This window comes from Balaenoptera acutorostrata, chromosome 10 (assembly GCF_949987535.1).
Source record: "Balaenoptera acutorostrata chromosome 10, mBalAcu1.1, whole genome shotgun sequence".
In the NCBI taxonomy this organism is placed as follows: domain Eukaryota; kingdom Metazoa; phylum Chordata; class Mammalia; order Artiodactyla; family Balaenopteridae; genus Balaenoptera; species Balaenoptera acutorostrata.
In genome coordinates this window covers 26,647,622-26,664,681 of record NC_080073.1, presented here as the reverse complement: position 1 = coordinate 26,664,681, position 17,060 = coordinate 26,647,622, and the positions used below count along the sequence as shown (strand labels likewise).

The window sequence follows — 17,060 nt, the reverse complement described above, 5'->3', positions numbered from 1 at the left end:
AATCCTCACAACTATCCCCCAAGGAAGGAATAACTGTCTTCATTTCATAGAATTTTAAAAATGCTGATGTTCAGAGGCTAACTGCCGTGTCCAGAATCATAAAGCCAAAATTTGCAGAGCCCAGGCCACTCGAATTCCAAAGCCAGAGGGGATGGCTCCAAGGCTGAGATTCAGGTAGTGTGCCCTGATCCACTTGCTGCTAAAATTCTGAGGCTTGGAGCCCGTGTTCCAAGCCCCCGAAGTCCCTCATCTTGACTACCTAGCCTGCTACTCCCACCCCCAGGGCACTCTGAAGCATCCCACCATCCAACAAATAAGGGATAAATTATTTTGACACTGCAGGGGACTTCTAGAAGCCTACTCCAGAGCTATGGCCTCTGCCCAAGTCCATTTTGTTTGGTCAGCATCGTGCTGGAGTGGCTATTAAATATACTCTAATGTCATCACAGCTTTGTGCCACACTATCGTTGTCTGTCTCCAAAAGGGGGCTGTTAAAACTGACTGCCTTGCTTAATTCCCAGTCAATCAGTCCGCCTTGGAAGAGGCTGCAGAACAACTGTTCTGTTTGGGCCTCTTACAGAAGCAAAGAGTTCTGCTTCCGTCAAACACTCAGGCCCCAGGGAAGTGACACCTGGTTCTCTGGCTCACCGAGGACACCCTTCTGGAGAGTGAGAGGAGTTTCCATAGGAAAGTCTCACATTCAGTTCTTGAGAAAACATTTCATACCTCTCTGCAACCTGAACTTCATTCAGAGTGTGGTTTGGACGTTCACTTCTGACTGTGAGAGGCACAGAAAGTACAATTATTCAAAGAAGCACAACCTCTGTGTACACTACCATGCGTGTGCTTGTCTGCATTCCACCTGTACCATTGCTTACTCCATACTTTTTAGGTTGACTCATTTTATTTATATCATTTCAATAAATGGAAAAGTAGTAACTCTAGCATTAAAGTGAAGGTAACCTTATAAATTAATGCACCATCATTAAAGTGAAAATACTCAACCCTGTGTCCCCTGAAGATATCTTACACACCATGAGGATTACCTCCTCTGGGGAGGTAGTGATAGATTAGGTAGGCGCTCTGTCTATGGAGTTAGATGGAACAGGGCTTGTCCCAGGTCTACTACTAACCATGCCATGTGACCTTGAATAAGATCCTTATCTTTGCTGAACCCCAGTTTTCACATCTTTAATATGGGTGTAATAATAGCACCTTCTTTGCCTAAATGAATGGATATACATAAAGCCTTTTATGCAGTGCCTAACATGTATTGTAGCAAGCCTTCATGAAAAGTCAGATATTCTAAATGAAACAGTGACTCCAAATGTGTAACTGGAAGAGGCCCCCACATTGAGGTGAAAAGTGACGTTTTGTGTTGTGAAGGATTTTTCTGAAACTGAGATTTTTCTGGGGTTTCTGTCCAGTCTATCAACTCACTTGCTTTGATCCTCCTTCAGGTCTTTGGATTCTTGAACTTTATCCTCTGGGCTGGAAACATCTGGTTTGTTTTCAAGGAGACCGGCTGGCATTCCTCGAGCCAGAGATATCTTTCAGACCCACTGGAGAGACACTCCAGTAGCTATAACCAAGGCGGGTACAACCAAGACAGCTATGGATCAAGCAGTGGGTACAACCAGCAGGCGAGTTTGGGGCCCTCCTCGGATGAGTTTGGCCAACAGCCCAGTGGCCCTGCTTCTTTTACCAATCAGATTTAACAGGGTAGTGTTGGCATTCTTCCAAAGACAGCCTCACCACCTTCCATGTCAGTGGCAGGAGAATTTTTTAAGAGTTTCAATCAGTTATTAATTCAGGGAGTGTTGAATGTAAATAAGAGATCTGTAGTCCTCATTAAAGCAGAAAGGCCTGGGTCGTGATGAATGGTACTTAGAGATGAGATGACATGAGGAGATACATGATTCATTAAGATGGCTAATTGGAGAGCACCTTGTTATATACACAGATACTTTTATGGTCGTTTCGTATGCGTGTTGAGATAGTAGAAGCATTTTGTAGCTTAAAGTCTCTGGTATGTAATGTGCATAAAGTAAATTAAACAGCATTGAGTTTTCTTACAGTTTTTGACGCGAAAGGCATTTTAATGATTTCTCTAATACTGTTTGGTGCATCACAACGTGCATGTATTATTATTTTTTAGTTGCAGACCCTGTAGAATTGTGAGTCTCTAAGTATTGGTTTCAGACAATTACTCTGTATTTTTTTTTATTTGATGAATCAGTGCTCATATGATTTAGTGCATGAGTAAGCATTTTCTCACCAAATGAACATTTGAACTGTATTTATGAAAATTTTCCAGTTTGGACCACGAATTTGTTAAATGGACGTTTAAAGAAATATATTCACTACTTTGTATACTTGCAAATTTGTCTCTCTGGCTTTATCCAATTCTGAATGCATTGTAACTAAGGTTTGGGGTTTTTGTTTTTCCCTGATTAGTAGATATTCAGTGTTGTAGATGGAAATTGCCCAATATTTATTTAGTTAGCTAAATATTTACATTCTTTTAACTTTCTATGGTGTTTTGTGGCTTTTATTCTATGGACCATGAACAATGGGCCCAATAACTATGAGTGTGGATGGAGTTTTGTTTCCTTAGAATAATGGAGATGTAGGTATCAGAAACCATAGTCAAGATATTGTGCTAACATGTTAATTTATGAAGGATAGTCTGTGGAACCTACACTACCAGCTAAACTTTTAAATCCTGTTTATTTGTAAAGTTAATATGTCCTAGATCCAATTATTAAAAATTCTCAAGTTTCGGCTCAACTTACAGAGTCTGATTTGAATGTTACCTATAAATTAAAAATGACTTCCTCTCTGTCCTCTCATTAAATATTCCCCAGAATGTATTCATTATCAAGAAAATGTTAATCTACGCCTCTTTGTTTTAGCTCAATTGAAATGCCAGGGCCCAACAGTGAGAGCAAGCTGAGCATCTGTATTTCCAGATAAAAGTCGTTATCGATGTATAAACTCATTGTGTGATCTGTGATGTTGGAAACATTTTAGCCCAAAACAGCTGTGTGTCTTAGATGATATGTATAAGCCATTTCTGGATCCTGTTGGATAAATCTGTATTGTGATATCTCTTTGACCTTAATAAAGTTATTGCATACAGTGCTGGCTGGATAATAGAGAATTACAGCAATAGAACCTGGTGAGCTTGAACAATGAGAGAGCGAAGGACAAGTGCACAGTCTTTCCAGTCTCTCACCCTGACCTTGCTTTATGAACCCAGGGCTGTTCATTCGTTGATTCCGTCATTCCAGGACCTCCTGTATACCCACTGCTCTGCCAGGCACTGGGGATACGGTAGCGAAAGCAGAAACATGCCCCACCTCAGGAAGCTTACATTCTATTGAGGAGACAGACAGTAAAATAATCATACCCCAGTTACACTGCGTGCAACAAAGACACAGGATTCCATGAGAATGTTTATCAGAGGGACTCGAGCTGCTTAGGGGAAAGTCAAGGAGCTTGAATCTGCCTCAAGACAGCACAGAATTTCACAGGACAAGGTGGAAGGGAGAGTATCCCAGGCAGAGAGGAGGCTTGCAAAGCTGTCAGATGGCAGGAGACAGGATGGATATGTAGCGCGTAATGTGTGAGGGGGGCTTTGAGAGAGGTGTCGCTGCTGATGGGAGGGGGGAGTCCCGCTTGGGCACCATGATCAGGAATTCTGTCTTTATCCTAAAGAAGCTAAGGGAAATCACTGAAGGATTTAAGCAGAGGAGGGACGTGATGAGATCAGCATTTTGACAAGATCTCGGTGGGTGCGGGATAGAGTGGAGGACATCCTGGGGATAGGAAATAGCCTTGACCTAACACCCATTAGGCAGTGGGCTGGGAGTGGGAGAAGGAGAACAGGCATGAGTTCTTCCCACATCCACCTCTGATTTCCTGGCATAGCGGCTGGATTGGACTGCTTTCTTCAGCACTGTCCAGGGGCACAGAGTGGCCTCTGATTCTTATGCTGTCATGAATTCTCCAAAGTGGAGAAATCCTCAGAATCAGCAGTTCTTTTTACCAACCTTAACAGTCCCAAAATACATCGGGGCTCTGTCATGGAAAGCACTATCCGCCCTGGTCCAGATAGAGGCATGCTTCCAGAGTCCACTGCAGATTTGCAGTAAAATGCTGCTGTAGTCCAACGGGGATTTCGTTAAGCTGGTTTTATTCCTTCTAGTTTCAAGAAAAGAACAGTAGATCTGGCCTTTTGAAAAGGAGAGTAATCAGTGTGGTAGGAGACCTCGGGTCTGTGTTTCCAGTAGACCTCATTTGGCCTCGAAGCCTCTCTGCTCAGTAGCTGTATTTCAGGATGTGACTTCACCTCCCGAGCCTTCGTTTCCTCAGAGGAGGTAAAGCATCCAAATACAAAGAGTGGGCTCCGAGACGCCACCGCCTGGGATAGAATCCCTGTGCTGCCATCTACTTGCCTGTCCTTTGTCCTCCTCCGCGCCGTCTCCAAAGCCCAGGGGCTCCTCTGGAGCCACAACCTGAAGGCAGGTGCACCCTGGAACGCAGGGGAGTTTACGCCCTAGGGACCACCTTCAATCATTGGGGATTGTGGGCAGGTCAGTAAATACCTTTGCAAGATGCGAAACTCATTCATTCAGTTCCCCTGTCTCTACAATGAAGATAAGCTCTGCCTCATAGGGTTGGTATCAGGATGAAGGAGTTAAGCCGTGTAAAGACATCGTAGCAGCCTCTGGCATACAGCAGGAACATTCTCAGTCTGGGTTCTAGGTGATTCTAGGATGCAGGACTGACAAGGGGGGAGAGTGAGACAGGAAAGGAGGAAAATCCATCCGACAAAAGAGCACATTAGTCGTTGCTGGTAAGAACAATAGGAGCTCAGTTCCGTCAGCATCTCTGACTAGTGTTCAGAATGGCTCCGGCAATTTTCAAGCAAGGGACAAGAGTGAGAATATTTATCTACCAACCTCTATCCCCCCAACTGGTTGAGAGTTGCCCAAAGGGTTGATAACTTTCCCACGTTTCCAGGTTGCACTTGCCTGTAGACTGAGCAGGCTCTTGTGACCTTGAGTCCTAGCAGCTATTAGGCAGCGTGCTGGCAGTGGGAGGAGGGGAACTGACATGAGTGCTATCACCGCCCTCCCCTTCCCCATTTCCCCCGTTCCTGGGGACAGTGGCCTTGAGGAAGGATAAGGGGGGGGGGCCACAGAAGGTGCAGGTCACTGTCAACGTGAGCAGGAACTACCCCTCACAACTGCGGCTGAAGTTAGAGACTGGCCAAGAGAAAACAGCACAGAGCATCAAAATCACCTACTACGGTGATCAGTGATCGATGAACGTTACTATTATTGCTTAGAATGTAAGATGGGAATGCAGATAATCCTGCTTCATAGGGTAATGACAAGAACCGACCTGGTGGTGTGCGGGAAAGGTTGATGAACTGTACAGCACTCTACAAATATTAGTTGTCTATTGAATGTCTACTTCACACTTATAAATGCCTGAGATCTTATAAGTCAAAGACTTGTAATCATAGTGAGGTGAGCAAAATACAGCTCCTGGCGTCTTGGAGCTCACACTCAAGATTGAAAGGCTCAAATAATGGACAAGTAATGCCAGGAAAAATACTAGAACTTGTCCCTTTCCTAAGAGATTTTTTTTTCCCATTAACTCCCAGTCTACCCAGCATATACATAAGACTTTAATTTCAATATGCCATGTGATTTTTATCTGGCTGTCCAAAGATAAGAATTTTTAATAACAACTATCAAGTAACAACTAACATTTATTGAGCACATACAGTGTGCCAGCCCCTGAGCTAATAAGCATTTTGCACTTAACCATAACAGCACTATGAGACAGATGCTAGCAGTACTCCCATGTATCAGGTTAGAAAACCAAAGGTCAGGGAAGTGAGATAACAACAAAATCCTTGTGAGTACCTTCAGTAATAAAAATCATTCTTAATTGCTACTATCTACTGAGCATCTAGTCTACACAGAGAACAACGCCACACGCTTTATCTCCACTTTCCTATTTAATGCGAGATCAAGTACTATTTTTATACCAGTTGAGCAGATGAGAAAACTGAGATGCATAAAGATCAAGTAACCTCTTAGCTCAAGATGACTGAGATGGAAGTGGGAAGATGCCAAATTCAAATCCAGGTCTCCGCATCCAAAACAACTTGCTCTAAACCTTGTTAAACCGCGACAGTGCTACCCCCCACTGTTCTCCTACATTTTAAGCCAGATGTGCTTTGTCTGTCCAACTGGGGTACATTCAACAATAACCCAGACCATCATGTGCTTCATTTGACCTTCCATAGGGATGCTGAGTCCCTCATAGATATAAGGATAACTTTTGTCAGAATCATTTGCCAACGTGAATAAAATCAAACTCAGTTCACTGAATAAGTTCATTAAGTCATTAAGAGTGTGAAAGGTCCAGCTGAATGAAGAATTATTTCTTAACCTGCTTGACTTGGAGTCTGAGGCTTTGCTGGGTTTTCGGGCTCAGCTAAATGCTCTTCAGAGCCTGTTGGCAGCAAGTGCTTCCAAGAATGGCCCTGGCTTCTCCAGTCCTCTCTGGACCTCCATGAATAATGGACATTGGACATTAAAAGGCCAAGATGAGAACAGAAGAAGGCTTCCTGGAAGTCCTGTGTTTCTGTGGGAAATATTTTAAGTCCAGTTGAATATTTTCCTTAAACGGGCAGGCCCCCTGGTTTATCAAACAAAACACTTGAAGGAGGTTGTAATAAGTCTAATAGGTTTCCTGGTGGCTGAAAAAGGATTTGCCTTTGAGCCTCTGCTATTTTATTTATGTTTTCATTACCTGACTTCTTGGAGCTTAAGAGAATCTAACTGGGGCTTCCCTGGTGGCGCAGTGGTTGAGATTCCGCCTGCCAATGCAGGGGACGTGGGTTCGAGCCCTGGTCTGGGAAGATCCCACATGCCGCGGAGCAACTAGGCCCGTGAGCCACAACTACTGAGCCTGCGCGTCTGGGGCCTGTGCTCCGCAACAAGAGAGGCCGCGACAGTGAGAGGCCCGCGCACCGCGATGAAGAGTGGCCCCCGCCCGCCGCAACTAGAGAAAGCCCGAGCACCGCAACAAAGACCCAACACAGACAAAAATAAATAAATAAATTAATTAATTAATTTTTTAAAAAAAGAGAATCTAACTGGCTTGTGCTGTGAACTTAGACTCACTGGCTCATACGAACTTCAAGTCATCTCCCTACTTACTAGAAACAATCTCATGTGACGTTACTTGCTTTCATGCCACTTTGGTGAGCAAGAGAAAAGCAAAATACAAACTCAGTAGTTTTCCTTACTTCAAGTATTTTCCCTTCTTGCCTGTGAATTGACATTTCTCCTGATATTATCTCCCCTGGCCTCTTCAGACCTTCAGGTTTCTTCTGGTTGATCTCCACTATCATGTTCCTTCTAGAATGTGATACATTTCATAGCTTACACGTTGCGCTGAGTGTTGCTGCCCTTTTCTACAGGTCCATTGTTAATCTCGCTCTCTGAAAGCTCCTAGACCTTCTGTGAAAATCTCACAGTGAGTAATGACAAACGTTTCCACAGAACTTTGCAACACGGCGCCACACACACTCAGGAGGAACGTGTTTTTAAGCACAGTTTCCTCAGATGAGACCTGAGGTCCAGATCTGTGTTCTAGGAGCTTAGAGCTGGGTCACATCTTTAGGCACTGGTAGATGTTGTCATTAGCTTTATCAGCGTTAACTGATGGTGTAAATTCCTACCAGCAGTGGGTAAGCATCAGCTTGTAGTCAGAGAGACCTAGATTCCTATCTTGGTTCCATCATTGAAACCAGGCTGTGTGATCCTGGGAAAGTGCCCCACAGTCTCTGAGCCTCGACTCTCATCCATACAATGGGAGATAAAGATATCAACCTGTTTGTTTTCTCTGACTGCTGAAACAAATGACCACAAACGTAGTAGCTTAAACAACACGAATGTATTATCATACTATTCTGTAGGAGAAACCCAGCAGAAGTCTCACTGGGTAAAATCCAGGGGTGGGCTAGACTCTGTTCCCTTCTGGAGGCTCTAGGAGACAACGCATTTCCTTGTCTCTTCCATCTTTTAGAAGCCGTTGCTGATGGCCCTCTTTCTCCATTTTCAGAGCCAGCGGCAGCAGGTCAAGTTCTTTGCGTGTTGCATCACTCTGACCTCCTCTTGGCCTCTCTTCCACTTTTAAGGAAGTTTGTGATTACACTGGACCAACCTGGATAATCCAGGATAATCTCCTGATTTTAAGGTCCACTGACTAGCAAACTTGATTCCATCAGCAACCTTAGTTCCCTCTGCCACAGAACCTAACATATCCATAGACTCCAGGGATTAGAATGTGGGCATCCTGGGGGCGGGAAAGGGAGCATTATTCTACCTGCCACACTATCCCACCAGTAAAGGGTACAATGATATAACGTAAGCAAATTTCATAGCAGATTCACCTCGTCAGAGTGCTCAGTAGCTGATAATGATGATTAAAACTGATAATTGTTCCAATCAGTAGCATTACCTTTTCTGGGAGAAAGTGACCCGGCCTGTAGCATTAATGTGGGGCAACTGAGGGCTTTTCAGTGCTCGGGTACTGAGAGACCAACTTTGACAGAGTTCCCATCAGGTAACCAATGTTTATCGCATTCCCTGCTAAGGTACTGGAGTAGATTAAAAGGCATTGTTTTTTTGTTTGTTTTTTTTTTTATAGCTTTTTTTTTTTTTTAAAGGATTTTCTTATTTATTTATTTATTTATTTATTTATTTTTGGCTGTGTTGGGTCTTCGGTTCGTGCGAGGGCTTTCTCCAGTTGCGGCAAGCGGGGGCCACTCTTCATCGCGGTGCGGGGACCGCTCTTCATCGCGGTGCGCGGGCCTTTCTCTATCGCGGCCCCTCCCGTCGCGGGGCACAGGCTCCAGACGCGCAGGCTCAGCAATTGTGGCTCACGGGCCCAGCTGCTCCGTGGCATGTGGGATCTTCCCAGACCAGGGCTCGAACCCGTGTCCCCTGCATTAGCAGGCAGATTCTCAACCACTGCGCCACCAGGGAAGCCCTAAAAGGCATTGTTTACAGATGGAATCCTTGAGGTGCCAAATATTCCTTCAGCCCAGCTCACGGCTGGAGAAACAGCTGGGTAAATACAATGCTTGCCTCAATGTACTTACAGCCCAGTGAGAGAGATTACATACAGACCTGAAATTACATTATGTATTCATTTGTTTACTTGTATCTTAGATCTCTCCCGCTCCCATATAAACTCCACTAAGGGCTGGGACTTTATTTACTAGATTGTACACACCTGTGTCCTCAACACCTGGAACAGTGCCTAGACTATACTAGGTACTCAGTAAATATTTGTTGAACAACTATAATGTGATACATTTGAATATGCAAACTTAGAGGTGATATAACAGATCGACTCGCCAGAGAGGAAGAAGAATCTTAACGCTCATTTGAAAAGTTTCCAGCATGTTTACAGATAGTTCACAGCGGGGCGCGCAACTCCTGGCCCTCGCGACTCACCGACTCACATTCCCCGGTTTGCAGACTGCACCACCCCCAGATCGCAAGCCAGGAATGACCTGAAGCCCATAGGTTAAGGACTACCCATGGTATCATTCCTGTCCCTCTGCACCACTCACCCCCCAATAAGCTGCAAGTAAGCAAATTGCAGATATTGATAAGCCATGGAGGAGACGAAAAAGAGGGATGGAATAAAGGATTCCTGGAGGGGTGAGATGTTTATATGGAAGCTACAGGCAATCACAAAAGGACCATCAAAGCGCAAGGGTCATCTCTCCGTGGTACAGGCACTCTTAACAATTAAATACATTTTGAATGTGTTCCAGCACATAGAGCCCTAAACTCAAAGTTACACAAAACAAATCTTACCTTAACCACACGAGACACTCTGTTTTCCACTAAATTCAGTGCTGTCCCACTCTATGGTACTTCATTTGTTTTTTAATGCTGTTCTTCACTCACTTGATTCACGTGCACTAAAGGGTCCCTAATGGTTCAGCCAGGTCATTAGGGGCCCTGAGTCTCCATGACACACACAGTTTTGACACCAGATCAGAGGTGTGGTTTAGTGCAAAAGAGCAAAGCTTAGAACCTAGAAGAAGATGTTTATCCTGGAACTAACCAGTTCTCTTTGCCACGGCTGCTTTTCTTCCCCCAAATATACTATTGGATCCAGCAGAGGCTTCATTTGTTGGGAAACAAAGAATAAGTGGGGAGGTTGCTTTGTTGTCATGAGGGGATTTCTGGGGTCCAGGAGAGATGAAGGCAGGGCTAATATTCCCTTGTATGGACATACCATAATTTATCCAGGCCAGGAGTGAGCAAATGATAGCCCACAGCCAAATGCAGTCAACCCCCTGTTTTGGTAAGTCACGTTTTATTGGAACACAGCCATGGCCATTCGTTTGTACATTGTCTGTGGCTGCTTTCACACTATGACAGAAACCTTGTGACCCACAAAGCCTAAAACATTTACTGTCTGGCCCTTTACAGAAAAAGTGTGCCAAGCCCTGGTTTATCCTCTACCAAATCAATTCTGTACTGTTAGATCATCAAGTATCACAGCAACTGATATTCTAGGACACATATCTTTGAGCACATTTGCAAGAATATCTAAAAGATAAATTCATGGGAGTGGGTTTCTTGGGCCAAAAGATATGTATATTCTTAATCTTCATAGATATTTCCAATTCCTTCCCTATAATTGATGTAACCTCCCTAGAGGTTACATCATTAATACTCCCACCAGCAGTGTACAGGCATACCTTTTTACCTCTCCCTAGCCAAATGAGAATGTTTTCTCATTTTCAGTTTTTGCCAGTCTCATAGGTAAAAGAAAACTGTTATAACCTTGTTGTTTATATATTTATTTTGTGATGAGATAGAGTGTTTTTCTTAATGAATACCTTCCTTTAAGAGAAAACAACTCCAACAGTAGCTGGCAGATACTGTGTCCAAGAGTTTTATCTTTGTAACAAGTCATGTGAGCTAGGTAGCATTATTCCTATTTTACAGATGAGGAAACTGAGGCACAAAGAAGTTGAGATCAGACCCATGCGAGTACTGTAGTTAAAAAAACTGACCTTGGAATCAGACTACCTGGGTTTCATCCACATCTCCACCACAACTATTAGCTGTGTGACCTTGGGCAAGTAATTTAACCCCTCTCTGCTTCGGTTTCCTTTTTCTTCTTTAATGAGAGTAACAATAGTATTCACCTTATAGTGTGATGTCGGGAAATAAACTAGGGCTTTTATGCTATTGGTTTTAAGTGGTGAAGCCACGATTCAAATCCAGATTTCTGTGATCTGGAATAGAAGCTCTTAAACACTTAAGCTATTTCTTTTAGTGACAGTGTATGATTACTAAACATTTTATATTCACTGAATTTATAGCTAAGCCTTTCCTCATGCTTAGAGGCTTTTAGGAAAAGCACCAACTCCATGCATTGCTGCGAACATACAAACCCGAGCATGTCTCGACTTGCTTAGTCACAACTGTTTGGAAATTCTGGAACATGAAACCATTCAGGGAAAGGACTGCCAAGGAAACATGAAAGCTATTAAATCCTTCAGGTGTTTCAGATCATTCCCATCTGAAATAGCACAGACAGTACAGAATTAGCTTTTAGAAAGACACATATAAGAGAGATGTTTTGAATGTTTGTTATCTACACATAACTATGCAGCCTCAGTTCATTTTTTGAGTGGAGCTGACTCTCCTCACAAAACAGCCTCTCAACCAATTAAACAATCAATCGATTCGTGTTTATTGAGTACCTGTATGCTAAGTACTATGTGCTTAATACCCAAAATACAGCAGTAAACAAAGTTGACACATTCTCCATCGACACAGAATTTAAAATCTAGTGCAGTGCTGTCCAATAGCAATTTCTACAATGATAAAGACATTCAACTTCTGTACTGTCCAATATGGTAACCTCCAGCCACATGTGGCTATTAATCACTTAAAATGTGACGAAGGAACTGAATTTTTACTTTCAATTAACTTGATTGCGTTTAGATAGTCCTAAGCCCTTGACACAGTGCCTGGTACACAATTGGCACCCAACCTGTGTTGGTTAGTGAACGTCAAATGATGAATGACTCTGTAAATGGATGGATCGATGGATGGATGGACATATATATATGAAGCAAGAATCTCTTCTAACTCATGCAACTATAAAGAAATGATTCCAAAGTGTGTTCCTTCCAAAAGTAACACTTGTTCTAAATTAGATATTTGAAAAGAGGTGATCTCAGAGTGTACGAATAGATGGGAATTCTTGCTGATCAGTGGTGTCGGTGACAGTCAGGCGGAGGTAACTGAGGTATCAGCTCATTTTTATTTAGGTGTTATTTTTAGGTATACTCTGTGCTCTGTGAATCCTACAAAGGGCTTAGCAACTTAAAATTGCTAGTGGGATTTGCTCAAGCAGACATGCTGTGTAACAATTTATCATCATGACAGGCGCTAAGGGGTTCAAGGCAACTTGCTGATGCCCCACTTCCCAGAGTCAGAGATCAGGAGGAAATATATTGTGTTAGGGAAATTAGAACCCTCCAAATAGATTCTTCAGTGTATTAATATCTCTGCTGGGCTCAACATTGGCTATTTCTGTTTACAACTTGCTTATCTTTATTTGTATCCGTCCAATTTCAAACATACCACTAGGAAGACATATTGCCAGCTGTTTCAAGTTTTAAAAGGACAGTTTGATCAACACCATCTATTTAAACTGCATATGCACACTATGGTGAGAATGTGGTCCAAAGTAGAGTAAAACAAAAGTGCTAAAGGAAAATAGATCTTGCGAGTATTCTGGGAATGCAAGTCTCTCCAGGTTAAATCACATTCTCTTCAGCACAGAAGCACCAGTGGAGATTTATATCATACTGTATTTTACTTCTTCAGTGCAGATTAGTCTCAAACTCTAACACCAGCCTAGAAAAAAGCTTCTATTGGGTTTGAAAATTCATGTGCTGGAGACATAAACTGAGAAAAAGAAAGGCCTGAATGAAGGCTGAGCCCTGCAATTCCCTGGGGCAGGTCAGGAGTAGATAAGTAAGCTATTATATATAGAATGGATAAGCAACAAGGTCCTACTGTATAACACAGGTAACTATATTCAGTATCCCATGATAAACCAGAATGGAAAAGAATATGAAAAAAAAGAATGTATATATTTGTGTAACAATCGCTTTGCTGTACAGCAGAAATTAACACAACAATGTAAATCAACCATACTTCAATATAAAAAAAAGAGTAAAGGAAACAGGGGAGGGGACGGCAAAGATCCCCACCAGGACAATAGCAAAGGCTCAAAACACTCCAAATTATTGAGCTGAGCAGTGCTATGACTTCTCCCACTCTTGGAAACACAGAAAGTAGCTTACTAGAAATCAGGCAGCAGGCACACAGCCTCTGAAAAGTCCACAAGGGAGAGAGAGGGGAAAACATCACTCTATCATGTCTCCCCTGGATCCTTGGTTTTATAGTTTGGGATTTATGTCCTCATTTATTCTGTGCCTGGTCCCCTAAAGGACGTAAGACAATCGCGATTCTGTATGAGAACCATGCATAGGATTTTTTGAGAAAAAAAAAAAATTCAGACTTTCTAACTAATTCAGATGAAGGTGGTTATAAGGGGAAAGAAAAAAAACTGGGGAAATGAGGCACAGGAATAGCAAGGAAATTTTTACTCTATGCCTTTTATATGTTTGGTTTAAAGCCTGAAAATGTGATATTTATTCAAAAAATAAATCAAAAGTTTGAATGTATATCATTAAACACTCTCAGATGACTTTGAAAGCAAGCCTTTTCCCCACCTAAGCTACCATCTCAGGAAAATCAAAGCAAGCATTTCATCGTCAGGATGAACAATTCCTTCAGTCTTTCGAACGTCAAACCTCTTTAAGCATATTTTCTGGAGCTGAGCATTTTCGTCTGATTTCTTCCCCCCATGGGCATTAAAATCCTAAATTAAGAACCCAAGGATTAACCAAAGAAATTAGAGACCCTCTTCGTGAGTGGGGGATTCCCGACAATCACAAAGCTTAAAATCTTTTTAATTATCTCTGTTAATTGACGGGATAATAAGCATCGATTCTACATACATGTGTGTTGGCCGCATCACAGAAATTACCTGGCATGTTTTATTCACGCAGGGGCCGCAGGCTGCTCCAGTGACCAGCAGAAGCAGTTTCTCCCTCTCAAGCAAGCGTCAGAAAGGTCTGCAAAATGACAGTCACCAGTGGAAAATGAAAGGCTCTCGCTTTTTCTCCCATTACATTGTAAGATAATTAAAGCCCAGACCAATAAAACATCGAGCATTCTTATTCAGAAATCCAATTTTCACTACATCAGGACAGGTAGTTCAATGCTTTAAGCCATCTGCTGGCAACTTCACCAGCCCGGCCCATAGCAGAACCACGTTTTTGTTTTTGTTTTGTTTTTTTCAGGTGGTTTTGCCAACAATGACCAACCAAAGAGAGGAGAAGCGTCTGACAAGGGAGCCCCTTGCATTGTTGACGAGCTTGGGGCCCCAGTGCCTGCTGGCTCGTGGATAACAAATCCAAAATAACTGTTTGATTAAAAACAGACGGACGAAAAAGGTATCGCATAAAATATGTAACGTGTGAGGGTCAAATTCTGCTACGTACTAACTGTGTTTTCAGAAAGCCTGAATCTCTACCCTTCTGTGGGAGTGTGCTGGCCGTCACCATAGGGGGTTAATAGCAGGGTCCCATTATAAAGACAGGATCATTCCAGTGCCAACCATTAGGGCATCACGACAGCACGGACAGACAGAAATAGGTTAACGAAATGTAGATACCAAAGTTATTAGAGAGGCTAAATAAATAAATAAGGACCCAGCTACACAGTATGTGGAGGCAGCTGGGACACTGACCGAGATGCATGGCGTTCCATAAAGGCAGGTACCATTATTGGCAAAGAAGCATCATGAGTGAGGGTATATAAGCTGTAGGTATCAGGTCCGAAAACAGGCTCTTGGGCAAGTTACTTAAGCTCTCTGAGCTTGTTCGTAATTACACTGCAAGTATTTAAATAAGCTAGTGTTTCTAAAGTTACACGGGGACTTCCATTTCTGGGAAGATGGAGTAGACATATTTTCCCTAATCCTCCTACTAAGTGCAACTAAAAACCCTGGACGTTATACATAAAACAAACACAAGTGTAAAAGATGGAGGAGAGAAGACAGACTGTAAGGGACTTCAGGATTCGAACCACAAGGCACTGGACTCCCTGGGGTTGCTTTTTGCCACATATATCCCAGGCTGGATGCCGCCCACCTGAAACACCAAAGGGCACAGACAATAATAGCCCCAACAAAAGCTCGCTCTCTCTGTAGCCAAAGGGGCAGGAAAAGAACAGCCCAGCAGGACAGAATACTTTTAGGAAATAACTATTCTACTGCAGCCAGGCACCATTACAACTATGCCCTACCCGCAACCAAACCAACAAAGATGAAGTGATGAACCTAGACTCCACCCCCCAGGCTGTAACGAGGGGTCTCAGCCAGCACATCAGGTGGTATCAGAGAAGACTGAGAAAGCAGTTAGGACACTGATCCTCCAAAGGCGCTAATGAGTCCTCCCACCTGGCATGGTGTCAGTTGAGACCATGTGGGAACCCTGGACTTCTACCCCACCTGGTGGTACTGAGGTACCCTCCCGATGCCGACTAAGAGAATTAACAAATTCTAGTAGCCAGCAGATCTAATCTCCCTACTCAAATGTGTGCTGTAGGAGGGCAGTGTTCTTTGTTTCGTTTCTTCACTGTTGTATCCTCATTACTTTTAATAGTGTCAGACTTAGAGTGAGGACTCAATAAATATTTTGGGGGGGAATGAATTGCAAGTTCATTTCTCTATGTGTATTGCAAGGTCCTCGGCTATAGAGTTGAGTTAATGACACTTCTATTCCATGTTATTATGAAGGTTATATGAGATAATATTCAAAAACAAAACTTTCCTAGGGTATATAAAGAACTCTTACAATACAAAAAAAAAGAGAGAGAGAGAGAGAACAACCCAGTTTAAAGTTGAGAACTTTAAATAGACACTTTAAATAGAACTGGAATAGACATTTCTCCGAAGAAGATAGGCAAATGCCCAATAAATACACGAAAAGATGCTTAACATCACTAATCCTTAGGGAAATGCAAACCAAAACCACAATAAGATAACGCCTCATTAGAATGGCTACTATCAAAAGAAAAAGCGAGGAGAGGGAAGAAAAATAAAATATTGGCAAGGAGGTGGAGAAACAAAAACACGTGCACTGCTGGTAAGAATGTAAAATGGTGTAGCTGCTATGGAAAACAGTATGGTGGCTCCTCCAAAAATTAAAAATGGAATTACCATATGCTCCAGCAATCTCACTCCTGGTTATAAACCCCAAAAGAGTTGAAAACAAGGATTCAAACATATATTTGTACACCACAGTCAGAGCACCATTATTCATAACAGCCGAAAGGTTGAAGCCCCCCAGGTATCCACTGATGGATGGAAGGGTAAACAAAAGGTGGTACGTACGTACAATGGGGAGAAGGGGAAGTGGGCAATTATTGCTCAGTGGGTACCAAGTTTCACGTTGCAAGATGAAAAGAGTTCTGGAGATGGATGGCAGTGATGGTTGCACAACAATGTGAACACACTTAATGCCACTAAACTGCACACTTTAAATGATTAACATGGTAAATTTTATGTTACATCTATTTTACCATAATTTTATACATTAAAAACATACCTTGCACCATATCAACAACATAGTAAAGACTCATTAAATGATAGAGTACAGAGATGGAGTATAAAATTTATAGCAGAACCACCTTGTGTTTCTTGCCTATAATTATGTCTCATGAAAGAGGATCTAGCTATAGAAGTAGGCCTCACAGTCCTTTTGCACCAGCTTGGCAAAATCAATGAAGAAAAAGGGGAGTGTCAGGGAAGGGCCAGTGCCAGTAGCTGCAAGGACGCTTCCA

General features: G+C 42.7%; 1 protein-coding gene across 2 annotated transcripts in view; it reads left to right on the top strand.

Moving 5' to 3' along the window:
- The window catches only part of SYNPR (synaptoporin), a 309,297-nt gene extending 294,941 nt beyond the window's left edge, over positions 1–14,356 (top strand). The window contains exon 6 of one of the 2 annotated variants that reach the window (XM_057555817.1): positions 14,222–14,356. In XM_057555817.1, the coding sequence (XP_057411800.1) occupies positions 14,222–14,356 (135 nt within the window). Of the gene's footprint in view, positions 1–1,460; positions 3,136–14,221 lie in introns of those variants that run through there. The other variant, XM_007192388.2, reaches the window with a different exon arrangement.
- Positions 14,357–17,060: the final 2,704 nt, after the last annotated feature.